Source organism: Convolutriloba macropyga, chromosome 10 (genome assembly GCF_964194025.1).
Source record: "Convolutriloba macropyga chromosome 10, txConMacr16.3, whole genome shotgun sequence".
Classification (NCBI taxonomy): domain Eukaryota; kingdom Metazoa; phylum Xenacoelomorpha; order Acoela; family Convolutidae; genus Convolutriloba; species Convolutriloba macropyga.
In genome coordinates this window covers 13463616-13479350 of record NC_134477.1, presented here as the reverse complement: position 1 = coordinate 13479350, position 15735 = coordinate 13463616, and the positions used below count along the sequence as shown (strand labels likewise).

The window sequence follows — 15735 nt, the reverse complement described above, 5'->3', positions numbered from 1 at the left end:
GCAATCCTAAGATCCTCAAAAATTGGAAAGACCACAAGAATTCTGTCAACAATATCTCCCACCTTTAAACCCATGATGATCATGTAATAGAATGTCCAGTCCAAATTCTCAATTCTTTTTGAACATACTTTGAAGACATATATCAGAAGAAAACTCCGAGTAGCTGTGCTCCTCTGATTCAGAAATTCTGTGAAAAGCACTCAATTGACAAAGACATTGAAATTGGTGGATACATAACGGAAGACGAAGTCCAAAAAGCCATTAAGAAATTGAATAAAAGAAGTGCTCCTGGTGCTGACGGCTTAACCCCTAATTTTTATCGACTTTTTTATTTGGAACTATCTTCTATCCTATGTAAAGTCTATAACTCAGCATTTGATTGCAACTCACTACCTCCCAGTCAAACGCTTTCCATCATCAAACTCTTACCTAAGAAAGAGAACTCTGAACAACTGAAAGACTTTCGTCCTATAAATCTCCTTAACACTGATGTTAAGATCCTGTTGCATATCTTGACATCACGTGTTAAAACAGTTTTAGACAAAATTATTAATTCCTTTCAATTTGCATATCTGCCCAATCGGAGTATCCACTCTGCACTTCACTCAATCCGAAAACGTATTAACTTACTTAATCGATCTCGATGCGTAGTAAATATTGACTTTTCAAAAGCGTACAATAAAATTGACAGGGAATACCTATATGATCTACTAAAAGGTCTCAACTTGGATGGGATCACCCTTAAAGGAATTCAAGTTATGTACAAAGCGAACACCGCTCTAATTGAAATAAATGGTCACCTATCAAGTCCCCTAGAGATTAATCGGGGTGTGAAACAAGGGTGTCCTCTCTCTGCCCTGTTATTCATTCTGGGCATTGAACCCCTACTGCAATCCATCGAGGAATGTCCTCAAATACGAAATTTTGAAGACAGCAAAACAATCGGCTATGCTGATGATGTCAATAGTTTTATCAAAACCAAATCCTTAGAAACTCTCTTTGACATGATTGAGGATTTCTGCGACATGACATCCCTGGAAATCAACAAAGAGAAATCTACTATTCTATGTATCCGCCCGCTTGAGAACTATGTAACAGTTCGTCAATCCAAGATATTGGGTATTATCTTCGATTTAATGCACTCACCCTACGATCTTCACAAGCTCCTCAAAGATCAAATTAGCAATAATCAAGCCACGTTAGCTCGTTGTCGGAATATGCGAGCAAAAGCCCTCGCAATTGATACTTTCATACTTCCCAAATTCCTTTACATTGTCAGACACACAACGACTACAATTTCTACTTTGAAAAAATGTCAATCAGAAATCAACAATCTTATGAAAGTATCCAACAAAATGGAAATTAAAGCGTCAACTCTACATCTCCCGATTTACAATGGTGGTGTCAACCTACCTTACATACCAGCAAAATTATGTGCTTCCCTCATCATTGACTACTCTCGAAAGTACATTCCACTGAACCCTTTTTTTGTGCTCTTACTCAAACACCACAATATTGAAATTGACATAGATAACAACTGCATTTCTTCTAGCATCAACAATCAAGTCATCACTCTTCAATCTCCACCTATCTTCCATAATGTGTATCAGCTTCTTATGCTTAAATTTAATCCTCTAAATCATACGCGTCTTCAGAGATCAATGACACGGTTTGGTACTTCCTATGATCAATTGATGCTGTTTTCACGGAAAATTTGGTTGAATAAACAGCTTCTACCGTACCAAAGAGACCTTCTCTATCGCGTATGTTACAACACCCTCATTGACAAACAATTGCGATGTCTCTGGAATAAGTCCGAGTCCCCTCTTTGCTGCTTCTGTGACAATGAATTTGAAACTGCAGAACATCTTCTCTTCAAATGTGACCGACTCTCCAGTTTACGATCCTCCTTTGACATCTCCATTTGGGAGGACATTTTTATTTATCCAACTACAGGAAAACTTCGATTTACGACCGGCATCTTACTTGCTGCATGGCTTGAAAACTCCTTGAATACTTTTTCCTTCCTAACAAACTTCAGAACTTAACTCTTCTTATTGATTAATGATTGTTATTTCTTAACTATTGTCCTTTTGCAATGTCATTGTTTTTAAATATTTCCTCATAATGTAAGACACTCTGAATTCAATATTCAAAACCTGGCGTCGGCCGTCCCCTGATCAAGCAGAGGGGTGGCCCAGGGCGAGGCCTCCACATTGCACTGCGTGGAGGCTGACCTCTGCGATTTCTTTCAAGAGTTGAAACTCGGACGCACAATTTGTTAGTGTGGGACTGCGTACGCGCTATCCCTGAGAAGTTACCGCACAAATGAGTCTTTTAAAAATAATTTAGATGTTAGTCGTAGCGTAGTCGTAGCAGATATCGAAGTTTAACTATTAAACTAGCTAAAATTTGCGTTGAAGCTCTGTATATAGACGTGGTAATTGGCAATACTAGTAAATATGCACATTCAAAATTGGTGGCCTGATAGTGAGTCCGATGGTTTTTGAACCTAACTAATGAAATTTTTCAGGGAATGAGTCGCAAATTCAAAGAGCCAAGAGCAAAAGTTCAACCAGCTGTTCATTCTATTCACATCGGCCTGCTAAGTGTGGCCGCTGTTGCTATTATAAATGTTTTGAATCATCGTCCAACCATTCAAAACGACACAATTTGGGCAGTTATCAAACAAATTTGCGCAGGTGTTGCTCTTGCAGAAATTCTATACACCGCGAGTTGCAGAAACGTCGAGAAGTTATCACAAGTAACGATAACAAAAATGGCTTGCAATTTTTACCAACGGCTGTTGGTGTTAATTGGAACAAATTGACTTCCGATAATTGTTATGGGCTTCCATGTGTAAACTGGGAACGACTTAGATATCGAAACAACGAGAAGGAGTCACCCGCCGCAGGACATCAAAATTTGGAATTACGTTCTGAAAAACAAACGCTTTGTTGCAAAGCTTGTCAAACCGATCAACAGCTATCTTTTAGACAGACTAGTGTGCCTATCAGCTACGGTAGGTAAATTTGAACTTCGATTAATTTTCAAATTTTGCACTATACAGCGAAGAGTTTTTTTTCAAACCTTCAAATACTTTTCAATGAAAATGGATTTCAAAAAGGGTTGTGCTTCGTTTGAAATTGTAAACTACAACGGATTTAAAATTCATAAAACTCATCTCATAAATAAAGCAAATGTTGCTGTCCTGATAAAGACATACAGAAATTTCTCGGTTGAAAAATTAGTAAAAATACATCCAGTGCACATTTTAATCCGGATGTTAGAGCAAGTCAGCGCCGAATTAGTCTAAAGAATTAGCTTTATTATTCAAATATATTGGATCACCGCTGAAATGCTCGGAGACTCAAGTCCGGGAAACAATTATTAATTGCTCTCAAACGAAGTTTGTAGCAATTATGTTAGTCCTGTCGGTCTTTTTTAATGCGATTTTTCGCTTGACCGATTTTTCGTTTGACGCTTTTGACTTTTCGTCCTCAAAAACGGGATAAACAGGTAGCGCCCAGCGGGCATTAAGTGCTCTTAGAGCCTTTCAGCTCTGTTTCAGCTCAAACTGTTTTGGAGACTGATACTTATACTTATGGTGTGAAGGGCCGCGCCACCCCCCACCGCGCTGTTGCCCCCCGCCCCAACCCAGTGTCCCCCCATCAGCCCCCGGTTCACCCCCCCCCCCCCATGGCTAGCTACTGACGAAGCCAACCGCTTGCCGGTCGTTTGAAAGCAATTCGCCCGACGTGAGTCGGTTATGTTTTATAATCGCTCTCAGTGTAGAACAACTATGGATCACTTCAGATATAGAGAAACAAATTGTTGACCAAAATTTTCATTGTGATCAAGTATGCTCACCGGCCAAAAATTGGAAGTACAAGTACATTCTTTGCTCTTAGCATATCCTTGTTCAACTATAAAAAATTGTGATTGGATTGGCAAATGATGTTAATGGAGAACAATTGATTTCTATGATATGCTAATGGAGAACAGAAAAATAATCAAAGTAAAACATCGCTCATGGCTGGTGTACAATGCTAATTAATTGCTCTCAAACGAAGTTTGTAGCAATTATATTAGTCCTGTTGGTCTTTTTTATGCGAGTATTGGCTTGACGGATTTTTCGTCTGACCCATTTGACTTCTCGTCCTTAAAACGGGATAAAGAAGTAGCGCCCAGTGGGAATTAAATTTCGTTAAAAGCCCTGAGCTGCATTGCATTTCGTTTAGTAACCTTGAAGTGCTTGGCCTGGTGAAGCTACTGGGAAGGCCGTAGTTCAAGGTAAAAAGGTCTTTTTTTTCGGAGTTTTTGAGCATAAAATGTGGCAAACTTTCGTGTTTTTTTTGTCAATTTTCAATATTTCAGTCTAGAATTGAGGCTGGTTAAAGTTGATAAAGGCCTTTTGCAAGACATAAGTAGTTTTCATGACATAATTGTTTTTTGTAATTCAAATAAAAACACGCAAATTTATACTAAATGTCACATTTTTTCTAGCTTTTTAAGAACTTTTGTCATTTTGAGTTTTTTCAGCCCTAGGTGTAAAGGAACCTACTCTAGGGTTGGATATTAGATTACTGCACAGTATCTATTGGTAATGGAATGCTTTTCAACATTTTAACAACACGAATTTTACCAGTTTTTTTTCAAACATCCAATTTTTTTTGAATTTTTTTTTTAGATTTGTGAATATTTAAGTTTTTCCAGACATAGGGGCCGAAAAACTTATTTAGGGGTTTCATAAAAAGTAACTGAAGTTTTTGATAGGCCATGTAATAGTTTTCAATTTTTTATACTTTTAAAATTATACTAAAATTTTTTTTGCCGTTGAATATTCTTCAACTTTTTTTATACACAATTTTTGCAATTTCTTGATAAAACTTGCAATTGTTTTCGTTTTTTGAAAATTTTTGTCATTTTTTAGGTTTCTCCTGCATCAGGAGTCAAGAAACCTCCTCTAGTGTTTGATAATAGGTTAGTGCATAGTTTCTAGATTTGAAAAAATGTTTTTCAAGATTTTGATAACACGAAAATAAGCAATTTTTAAAAGTAAATAATTGCAATTTTTTTGAAATTCTTTTTGAAATTTTTTGAAATTCCTTATCATTTAGATTTCTCCAGCCTCAACAGCCAAGGAACTTCTCCAAGAGTTTGATAATAAGTTGCGGTATAGTTTCTAGATATAAAGGAATGTTTTTCAAGATTTTAACATCACAAATTTTAGCAATTTTTATTTACAAAACTTGCATTTTTTTTCAATTTTTTCACAGAGGTTGTCATTATTAAATTTTTTTCAGCCTCAGGGGTCAGAAAACTTCTTTAAAAGTTTGATAAAAAGTTACTGAATTCTTTATTGCCATGGAATATTCTTCAACTTTTTTATACACAAATTATAGCAATTTTTTGATATTTATTGTCATTATTCAGCCTCACGGGTCAGAAAGCCTCCTTAAAGGTCTGATGATAAATTATTGAAAAATTTTTATTGGCCATGCAATATGTTTGAACTTTTTAAGGAACAATTTTCAGCAACTTTTTGATGAAACTTGCAATTTTTTTTTGAAATTCTGTCATTTTCAGGTTTCTACAGCCTTAATGGCCAAGGAACCTCCTATATGGTTTGATAATAGGTTGCTTTATTGTTTCTAGATGGATTAAAATATTTTTGAAGGCTTTAATATCACGAATTTAAGCAACTCATAAAAATATTATTTGCAGTTTTTTCACTTTTTTGATCAATTTTGAGTTCAATATCTTATGACTCGAGTTATAGCAATTCGTTGATGAGTTTTTAATTTTTTTTCAACCTTCCGAAAAATTAGTGTGTTCCAAGTTTATCATTCTTATGAGCCAGGTAAACTATTTAAGGTTACTAATATTACGAATTTTAGCAAGATTTTGGTAAAATTTGCAACTATTTTGAGTACTGTTTTGATTTGTTAAATATTTTTGCCTTTTTCTGATTTCGACGATTGTTACTGGCCCACGATTTTTTTAAGTCTTGCAGATAGGTTATCTGAGAAAACTCCAGAGACAAAAAATGGTTTGAACATTTTTTTCAAAGCAAAAATTGGAAACTTTTCTTTTGAATTTTGCGCTTTCATTTTTTTTCTATATGACTTAATTAATAACAAGGCTAGAAAACTAGAAGTTGCAGAGTCTAATCTCATCATGGAAAATATTTCTAGCTCTCTCTCTCTCTCTCTCTCTCTCTCTCTTCTTTCCTTCTCTCTCTTTCTGTTCGTTGGAGTTTCTTTCCTTCTCTTTCCTGATCTCATTTTATCTCTCGCGCGCTTTAATTCTCTCTCTCTCTCTCTCTCTCTCTCTCTCTCTCTTTCATTAACATTTTTATTGATACCGCACTTCAGCTGCTGTGTGGCATGATATCATCTATTACCCTCATCTCACGCCCCTTCAATTAAGCTAAAGCTAGCCTCACTAAACAGTGGCCAGCTACTGACGAAGCCAACCGCTCGCTGGTCGTTTAAGAACAATTCGCCCGACGTTAGTATCTTATGTTTTGTGTTATGCATATATTTCAAACAATTAATTGAGTTAAATTTAAAAACGCTCCTATATCTCACTTCATCAACTGCCGTTCGAAAACTTTTTTAAATACAATAAAATTAAAATCTTAGTTTCACTATATGTCACAGCGAAGAAACGAACTTTAAATTTACGCGTACTGCACAATTCAATGCCTTAAAATGCTTGTAGGCTATCCTCTTATTGCCTTACGCTAAATTTATCGTTTGATTAGCTGTGGCAAAATTGTTCAATTAATTCGGTTTCGCTTGTTTGCTTCGAGCTTTTTATAGAAATCTAGAAGATGAAGTCAGATGAAGTCTACAAAAAAGGGATATACTGACAAGAATTGTCAAGAGGTGGCTCTACGATTTAAATGCTGGTTTTTTTATCTGATAACCTTTCTTTGATGAAGCTGCCAGGAAGGAGTAAATGAAACGCAAAAGAAACAATTGAACGTTCGAAGTTGAACGTTGGTTTTTGTGCAAGTGTTTAGGTGGCACCTTTGAGGTTTTGTTAATAGCCTCCGTCAGCCTCTCAACGGCTATTATTTAGGCTCTCCTTCTTTAAAATCTATTTGCCTTTTGATCGCGTTTTTCGTTTTACATAAATCACGATTTTCACCTTTGACTTTTGACTTACTCACTGTTTGAACTGAATGGATTTTAAATTCTTTCATGCATTCAATGACGTAATGTAGTAAATACGGTCAAAGTTGAAAGACCAAAATCAAAAGAAACTGGATAAACATTTCATGCCCAGTCATTAAGTCGTAGTGCATTAAGTTATCACAGTTCATCACAGTGTTTGCTAGCTGACGTTGGTATAAAGTTTATTAGATTTCAGTTCAGAGGCGGAATTAAGTATAGTTTTAGAACCCAAGTGAAAAATTAAACTAAAATGCGGGAAAAATTAGTGAATTCATCTCCTTTTTTCTGTTTCTATCCCGATGTGCATCAAGCTCGTCAAGGGCGGCTGTTTTTTCGGCAATCTGCTGGCTATGTTTATATTTAGATCAACAACTCTCTAAAAGGCTGGTCAAATAAGCAATCCGTATTAATGAAAGTATTCAAGGCACATTTATTAATTGCTCTCAAACGAAGTTTGTAGCAATTATATTAGTCCTGTCGGTCTTTTTTTTATGCGTTTTTTCGCTTGACCAATTTTTCGTCTGACGCTTTTGACTTTTCGTCCTCAAAACGGGATAAACAGGTAGCGCCCAGCGGGCATTAAGTGCTCTTAGAGCCTGTTAGCTCTGTTTCAGCTTAAACAGTTTTGGAGTCTTATACTTATGGTGTGAACAGCGGTTCTTAGAGGTTGAAGACCCCCCACCCCCCCCCCCCACCCCCCCACTGCTGACCCCCCCAATATTGCCCCCCCACCGCCCTGTTGCCCCCACCCCCCCCCACCCGACTGTCGCCACCCCCATCGGCACCCCCGTGCACCCTCCCCCCCACCCGTGGCTAGCTACTGACGAACAACCGCTAGCTAAAACCGCAAATTTATACTAATTTTCACAATTTTTTTCAAGATTTTTGAAAATTTTTGTCAGTTTTTTAAGTTTTTCAGCCCTAGCAGCCCTGGGTGTCAAGGAATCCACTCTGGGATTTGATAATAGGTTATTGAATAGTTTCTAGTGGTAATAGAATGGTTTCAACATTTCAACACTGCGAATTTTTTGCATTTTTTTGATAAATTTTGCAAATTTTTTCAATGTTTTTGAAAGTTTTTGTCGTTTTATAGGTTTATCCAGCTTCAAGAGCCAAGGAACTTCCTCGAGGGTTTAATAATAGGTTACTATGTAGTTTCTAGAAGTAATGGAATCATTTTCAAGATTTAAACATCACGAATTTTAGCATTTTTTTGACAAAAATTGCTATATTTTTTAAAAATTTTTGACATATATTTTCATTATTCAAGATTTTTCAGCCTCAGGGTTCCGACAACCTCCTGAAGGGTTTGATAATACGTTGCTGCATAGTTTCTAGTGGTAATAGAATGTTTTTCAACATTTGATCATCACGATTTTTAGCAATTGTTGGATAAAACTTGAATTTTTTTTCAAATTTTTCAAAATTTGTCATTATCTAAGTTCTTCCAGCCCCAAGAAACCTCGTATAGGCTTTGATAATAGGTTACTGAACAATTTTTATTGCGATAGAATAGTTTTGAACTTTTTAATATCACAAATTTTATCGATTTTTTAAATAAAATTTATGTTTTTTTCAATTTTTTTTTTGAAATTTTTGTCATTTTATTTGCAGTTTTTGAGTCCTTTTTTGAGTTTAACGATAAATACTGGCCAACGAAGCTTTTTAAGTCTTGCAGATGGGTTACATGACAAAAATCCAGAGGCAAAAAATGTTCTTTGAACATTTTCGTCACTGCGAAATGTGGAAAGTTTTCTTCTGAATTTTGCACTTTCAGTTTTTTATATGATTTAGTTACTAACAAGGCTAAAATCTCATGGAAAAAATTTCTAGCTCTCTCTCTCTTTCTCTGTGTGTGTGTTGGTTGGCGTTTCTTTCCTTCTCTTTCTCGCTCACGTTTTACCTCGCACTCTCTCTCTCTCTCTCCTTAACTCTTTTGTTGACTTCAGCGGCTGTTATGTGGCGTGATAATATCGTCTATTACCCTAGCCTCACGCCTCTTCAATCAAGCGAAAGCTAACCTCACTAAACAGTGGCTAGGTGCTGACAACCGCCCGCCGGTCGTTTGAGAGCAATTCGCCCGACGTTAGTCGGTTATGTTTGCTGAATTGTAATTTCAATTTGATGATAGCTTTGGTCTTTTCTATTAGCTTTTACTATGACATCTGTCACTCTTTGAACTCAAAAGCTTCAAACGAACTTCTCAATTCATAAGCTGAGCTAAAATTGTTGATGTTTAACTTTTTGTACAAAGATTTGCTTTCTGACTCCATTATCAAATTTTGTGGTTTGAAACCAAGAATGTATCAATAAAAATTTTCTGGAAATCCAATTTTTGCGAAATATTTTGCGCAACACCGTTTCCGTTCCACCGCTCTTTGTTTTAAACGCTGGCTTATACAGCTCTTTTCTTGGCTATTACTCAATAGAAATTGACAACACGTTGCAAAAAAAAAGAAGATTATTTTTTCTCCAACATGACTTCCCTCGGTCATAGTTGCATTGTGAACGTTCAAGCATGTTGAACATTATAACAGAATAACTTGACAGAGAAAACAATAAATGATCACAAAGCCTGATGCATGAAGGATTGTGAAAACATTTTTCTGACCCAATTAACTATTTTACCATTCAAAACATTGATCTTCCGGATTTTTTTGCTACTTTTTTGGTTCTTAAGTCTTGCAGCTGTATATCAAATAAAATGGTTGGAAGGTCATATAAAAGCAGTGTGCGCTTCTCAAATACCAGTTAACTGTTGCTCTATACCGAAAACAACTTTTTTCGTGCCAACCATTTTCTTAACAAAAATTCTACACTCAATCGTGAAAGTATACGGAGTAAGTATCACTCATTTCTTCCACTTTTTACAAAATATGAAGATACAAAAGTGGAAAACGGCTTATAAAGTGAATGACTGTACTCAAAAGTGACTGTTATGCTTGAAAACAAGCCGCATTATTGATGTACATAATTGCTCTAGGCAAACAAGCAGGCAAACTCTGGCACAAAATTTGTCCGAAAGAACAAAAAATTCTACTCGACTCAAATGGCAGCAAAAGTGAGGGTTGCGTTTGCAATAAATCTACGAGTAAAGTCGAGGATTCAAAGCTATGGAAAGAATATTCAGGCAAAAACTACGACACGCACCAAAGTTTAAGGAGTCACAACTTGAATGAGAGCGAAAGATCGGATAAGCAGATTTGTACCTCACGCAGCTGTCAGTGCTCCTTAACGACACAAAGAAAAGATTTTGATGAAAAGATACCGAATGAGCGTAAAAATCCTCAGGATAAAACTTGGGAAAACTTTTACAGAGTTCCGTGTTTACGTAAACAAAGCATCCTGAACGAAACTTCGCTAAATCGACATGAAACATGTAAATGTAGCGTGAACAACTTAAGCGATCATAGTAACGACATTAAATGTTCGTGTTGTGCCTGCAAAAAAGAAAAAAGCGCACTAACTAGCGAACGGCGTGAAAACTTCGAGAACCGTGAAAAAATTGATGATGTTCAAACGATTAAGAGCAGAAGTTTGGCCTGTAGTGGTATATGTTACAACATGAACGAAACTATGGCACTTCGAAAAATGCTACCCGTTGAAAGGAAAGAGTATTATGAGAACCATCAAGCAATGCTTCTTGGAAGCTAAAGAGAAGTTTTTATTGACTTTATGAAAATTTATTTAAAAATAGGTAGTATTTAAAACTAATATTGTTCAACCAAGAATTATAATGGAGATAATTCCAATTGAATATAGCTGTACTACTGTCCATCAAAATTACACCATCAGAACATAAACTCATACTGAAAGTCAAAAGTAAGCCAGCAGCTGACGTTTTTATAAAGCAATCAATTTTGGACAAATTTACTCAAAATTTAAAATTTGATCAAGACGCAAAATTTGATCAAAATTTAAAAAAACCTTTTAAACACGCCCTGATCCCCATTCTAGAGGCATGGCACAAATTATATAAATTGGCCCACAGGGAGTTTAGCCGACAAGGAAAAAATGAGAAATTTAGCCTTTTGATTGTGAAAATTGAATAAAATTCGATAGCTTGCAACCTGATATCTGTCAAATTTGTGCTGCGTGTGGTTCAAATAGTGAAAGAGTTGTTTTCTTAAATAAAAAATTGATCTATACCTCAAAATCAGTATATTGTGCCAAATTTTTTTCAACACCAGGTCAGGTAAATATCAATTATTTGGGCCAACATTAACATGGAACAAAACTTGGGGAACTCTATAACGCGATTGCTCTATCCCGAATTGCCTCTCCATATACAAATCTCACTAATTCCTAAATTGTAATAATTTTGTCTAGCGTGGTAAACCACTCGCTATTATGGCCAAAACGCCGGCTAAGACTTCGAAAATAGCAACCCGGATCATAGTAACAAAATCAGCCTTGAATCATAGTATTTCTCAATCTGTATTTTACTATAATCAGATTATGATCATGTCACTTCTTACTATGAAGTGATTAATTCATTTTAAGTTGGAAAAGTGTGCTCTCAGTTCACTTGCTAGCCCTCCAGCTGGCTGTTTTGAACTTGTTCAACTGCGGCATTCACTCTCTGTAGAACTGGCGTTCTGATTGCGGCTGATACTGCTCTGGAGTTTTGACTGTGTTCTCTGATTGCAACTGTCGTTCTTTCGACATCACTAACCCGAACATAATAAATCTTTACACTGTTTAATGCGATCTACAGACGAGTTTCCACGTAATGTTGATCAGCTTTGAACAGGGTTGAAGAGTAAGCACATTGCACATGTTCCATAGCTCGGGGTGCGTATCCTCTTCGGGCTGGGGAGATAGCAAAAAGATATTCATTAGGTGTGAGGAAGTAACTAATCTGTTAAGCAAAATTAAGCAAAAATAAAAGTGTATTCCAGTTGTATATTGTCGACCCAGAACTATCTTCTGTTTTCGTTGAGTTAAAGCTTAAAAAAATCAAACAAAATTCCATTACCAAGTGAAATAACCATAGAAATCTGCAAATCCAGGCACTCGACGTTAGTTTACTGGTTTTGTCGTGTATCTACTGGTTGTGGCGGGTATTTTTTCTAATAATAATACGTTACTTGCAACGTTTTAAGATTGTAAGTCACCGTCATGCTCAAAAAATGCATTGTCCAAAATTTCACTTTTTTAAATGTTCATATTCTTTATCATTTTCCTATGAACATTATGCGAATCATAACCAAGGATGCCCAGTTTAATTTCAGAAAAAGTGTTTATGAAACTTATACTGCACATCATGAGTTGAAAGATACCCTTAGGATACACTGATACATTACTGGGCCGACAATATTTCAGCACTGATATTCTATGGGACTAGGGTCCGGGAAGATTCGTATTTAGAGTGGGAGGGATTCATTGACAGACTTCAATTGAATTTTTCCATTTTTGATCTTCACTAGGAGCTTGAGCCTGCTCGATCTTTACGATGCAACCAAAGCAAGATACGTTTTGAATAAGTATAATATTAAGAGGTAACTGTTTATACTTGTTATGGAAGATAGATTAACGAGAAGAAACAACATAAATCGACTAATGTCGGAAGAATCGCTCTCGAACGACAGGCAGTCAGAAAAATATTTCACACCGCCGAGATTCGAACCCCTTCTTTTGGCTATGCTGCAACCGACTTTACATTAGCAACAAGCTTTACTTTGGAGTGAGAGCAATAGAGATCACTCAAAAATGAAGAACAAAAGCGTGAAAGGTCAATTGAGAAGTCAAAGAATGTTCTTGAAGAAAAGTGCAAATTGGTCAAGTGAAAAATTTGCATCAAAAGACCAGCAGGTTTACAATAATTGCTATGAACTTCGTTCAAGAGCAATTAAAAAGTTCCTGTCATTATTAGATCTAATTGCGGTGAGCGTTGATACTAAAACCGGGTTGAGCTCATGGTTCAAAAATTTATCAAATACAATTTTCTATGATTTCTATAAGCAATTGCAGTCCGATGATATAAGAATTGAATTTTTGTTTCTGATAGCTGAATTTATTTTTTTTGATAGCTGAATTTATTATTTTTTGTTTCTGATAGCTGAATTTATTTTTTTTAAAAAAATCGAATGAAAATTTCAACCATTTTCAGGTTTTTTTTGCCAAACCAGTAATCGCGGATTGCCATTCCATTAGATTAAATGAACAATAATTTCAATAAAACATGAAAAATCTGTAAATCTGTAAAACATCTGTGAATGTGAATTTTACTTACAATTGAGGAGAAACCCATGCCTTGCAATTCGGGCCAGCTCTGCAGCGAGGTATTTTTTTTTCTTGGCCTATCCGAGGTCATTTTTTAGATCTACCAACGAGACTCAGTTTTCTATCGTACTATAAGAAAGCGTGTCTTACGAGCAAGCACGTTTTGTTGCCTGAGATAGTTAGGAGGTCTCATAAAAAAAGATAGATACTGTGTACGGCTAGTTTGATGTTTGTGATTTTGAGCTATGAATAATGGATACAAAAAACTTGATCTTCTAGATTTTTCTGTTTAAAATTTGAAATCATGGAGCTTTAATTAACGAAAACTTTGATTATCGAACTATCTCTTAAGATAAAAATACAAGCCTATCAATTTTGCAAAAAAAAATTCTTCAATGATTTTAGAGATCCATGAGAGGCAAGCGACATGATATCTAATTTTGTACAGCTCTAAAAACAAATCGTTCGAGAAGATGGTCCAAAAAAAATCCACAGCAAGCAGATTAATTTTTTGCTGCAGTTATCCGTACACAAACCAATCTTATAATTAAGGCGCGACACACAAATTTCGTTCTCAAGTAATTCGTTCTCAAAATCTAGTGACTAGTGACCATAATAGAACATTAGACTACAGAATTATGTTTTTAGTTAGGAAGTTCTGGTGCAAAGGAATTTTTGAAATCAATACAAAAATTAACATGAGACTTTGATAGCTTCATTTTCAACTGCAATTTTTGAAATCAATGTAATAAAAAAAGATTTTTATAGCTTTTTATTTGGCACAATATCTTTGGGACTCTTAAAATTATGATGCATTCTGAAGATTATAAGAATGATAGACGCGCGCAAACAGGTTTCCAATTTGCGTGATAGCGCTTAGTTCAAAAAACTTACAAAGTTAATGGAATTTTTTTCCTGCAAAAAACTCAATGCCCCAGGCCAAATTGACCTCTAATAAAAACGTCCTATTCGAAGTGATCCGACTTCTGATCAGACATTTCATCAAGGTCTTTGTGCGATTGTTGTTCCTTGTGAGTTTTTCAGTTTTCATTGACCAATCACTAGTTCACTTCACCATAAAGCAAAATCATTTCAACGTAACTCATCATTTGAAGCCTCAAAAAATAAAAAATTGTCGTATAAAATATCATTTGTTGTCATTTTGCAAATTAAACATTGATTGCCTGGTCTATGTACAAATGGCCATCAGTTTAGAAGGTGTTATGAATAAAAAATTAGCATTATAATTTAGTTCGTGTAAAATAAAATTCCTGTGCAAATTACAAAAATGTAGAAATTGACTCGTGTTTTGAGATCTGAATTCATCTGATAAAAACTTCCGGCTGATGAGTTTCTGGCACCTCTGGAATTGGCTGTCATGTCACACAGTTCACTCTTCTGAAATTTTGGCTCCATTTTGTTCCAAAAAGCACAACGCTTTGCAGCTGGGCCCACGCCTAGAATGAGATCAGAACTGTTTAACCAAAGTTTGCTGTTGTAGTTACAAAATTAAAATTCACAATTTATAGATTTTAAGAGGAGAGAGAGAAAAATTATTAGTTTTTCTTGGCATATTCGCAGTAGAGGAAACCCCACCCCCCCCCCCCCGGCGGTTTGGACCTGAAATACTAGGAAACCTGTAGAGTGGGGGAGAATGGTGCCTGTCCGACCTAAAAGTTTAGATATCATTGACAGGAACCGATAAATGTCTTCGCGCGGGATTTTTAAAAATAAATTTTATTTAAAGCAAAAAAGCGCTGTCAAGTGTAAACTTATGACCATCACCTGAGCTTGGGCATTTTATAGGGCATACTATTTAACATGACCAACGAACGAACCCCTCTTATACCCCCCCCCCCCCCCCCCGATTTAGGACTCGAATTTTGAAAAGATCCCGCTGGACCAAGAGTTTGAATCCAAAAGCCAAACTTGACCCAAATTGCCCATGAAAAGACTTGCTTGGCCCAATTGAGCAACCGGAGTTTTACTTGACCCAATATTGGATGAGTGGACTTCAGTTCCACACTTTTTTTGCATGTTGCACTTTTGTGCGACCTCAATTTTGGAATTGGACTTTTGTTAGACCTAAAATGTTATGCCGACTTTTGCTCGACTTAAAAAATGAAATATAAAAAATGTAATTTCAAAAGGACGATACTCGTTTCTCGGTACCTTGAGTGAGGTAGTAGTTGGTATTGAGCACAGCCAGTTTCTGACCATTCAGCTCCCACCTGGGCCAGTACTCCTGGTCGAAGTTGAACAGACTCTCCCTGTTGGGGTTCCCTGTTCTCGCAAAGTTAGCCCAGTACCTAAACCCAACCACACA

At 36.1% G+C, this 15735-nt stretch overlaps 2 protein-coding genes and 1 non-coding gene across 6 annotated transcripts in view; 2 read left to right on the top strand and 1 right to left on the bottom strand.

Moving 5' to 3' along the window:
• The window catches only part of LOC142348299 (uncharacterized), a 146959-nt gene extending 135882 nt beyond the window's left edge, over positions 1-11077 (top strand). Inside the window, exons 11-12 of one of the 2 annotated variants that reach the window (XM_075399596.1) lie at positions 2534-3022; positions 10168-11077. In XM_075399596.1, coding sequence (XP_075255711.1) covers positions 2534-3022; positions 10168-10838 — 1160 coding nt within the window. In that variant the 3' untranslated portion in view covers positions 10839-11077. Of the gene's footprint in view, positions 1-2533; positions 3023-10167 lie in introns of those variants that run through there. The other variant, XR_012760719.1, reaches the window with a different exon arrangement.
• Positions 2155-2313, top strand: LOC142348851 (U1 spliceosomal RNA). Its single transcript, XR_012760781.1, has one exon. It is a non-coding gene; the product is annotated as a U1 spliceosomal RNA (small nuclear RNA).
• A 3464-nt stretch (positions 11078-14541) lies between the features above and the next one.
• Positions 14542-15735, bottom strand: part of LOC142348644 (acetylcholinesterase-like) — a 53785-nt gene continuing 52591 nt past the window's right edge. For all 3 annotated transcript variants that reach the window (XM_075400068.1, XM_075400069.1, XM_075400070.1), the window contains 2 exons: positions 15582-15718; positions 14542-14866 (listed from right to left, as the gene is read on the bottom strand). In XM_075400068.1, the coding sequence (XP_075256183.1) occupies positions 14658-14866; positions 15582-15718 (346 nt within the window). In that variant the 3' untranslated portion in view covers positions 14542-14657. The remainder of the gene's footprint in view (positions 14867-15581; positions 15719-15735) is intronic.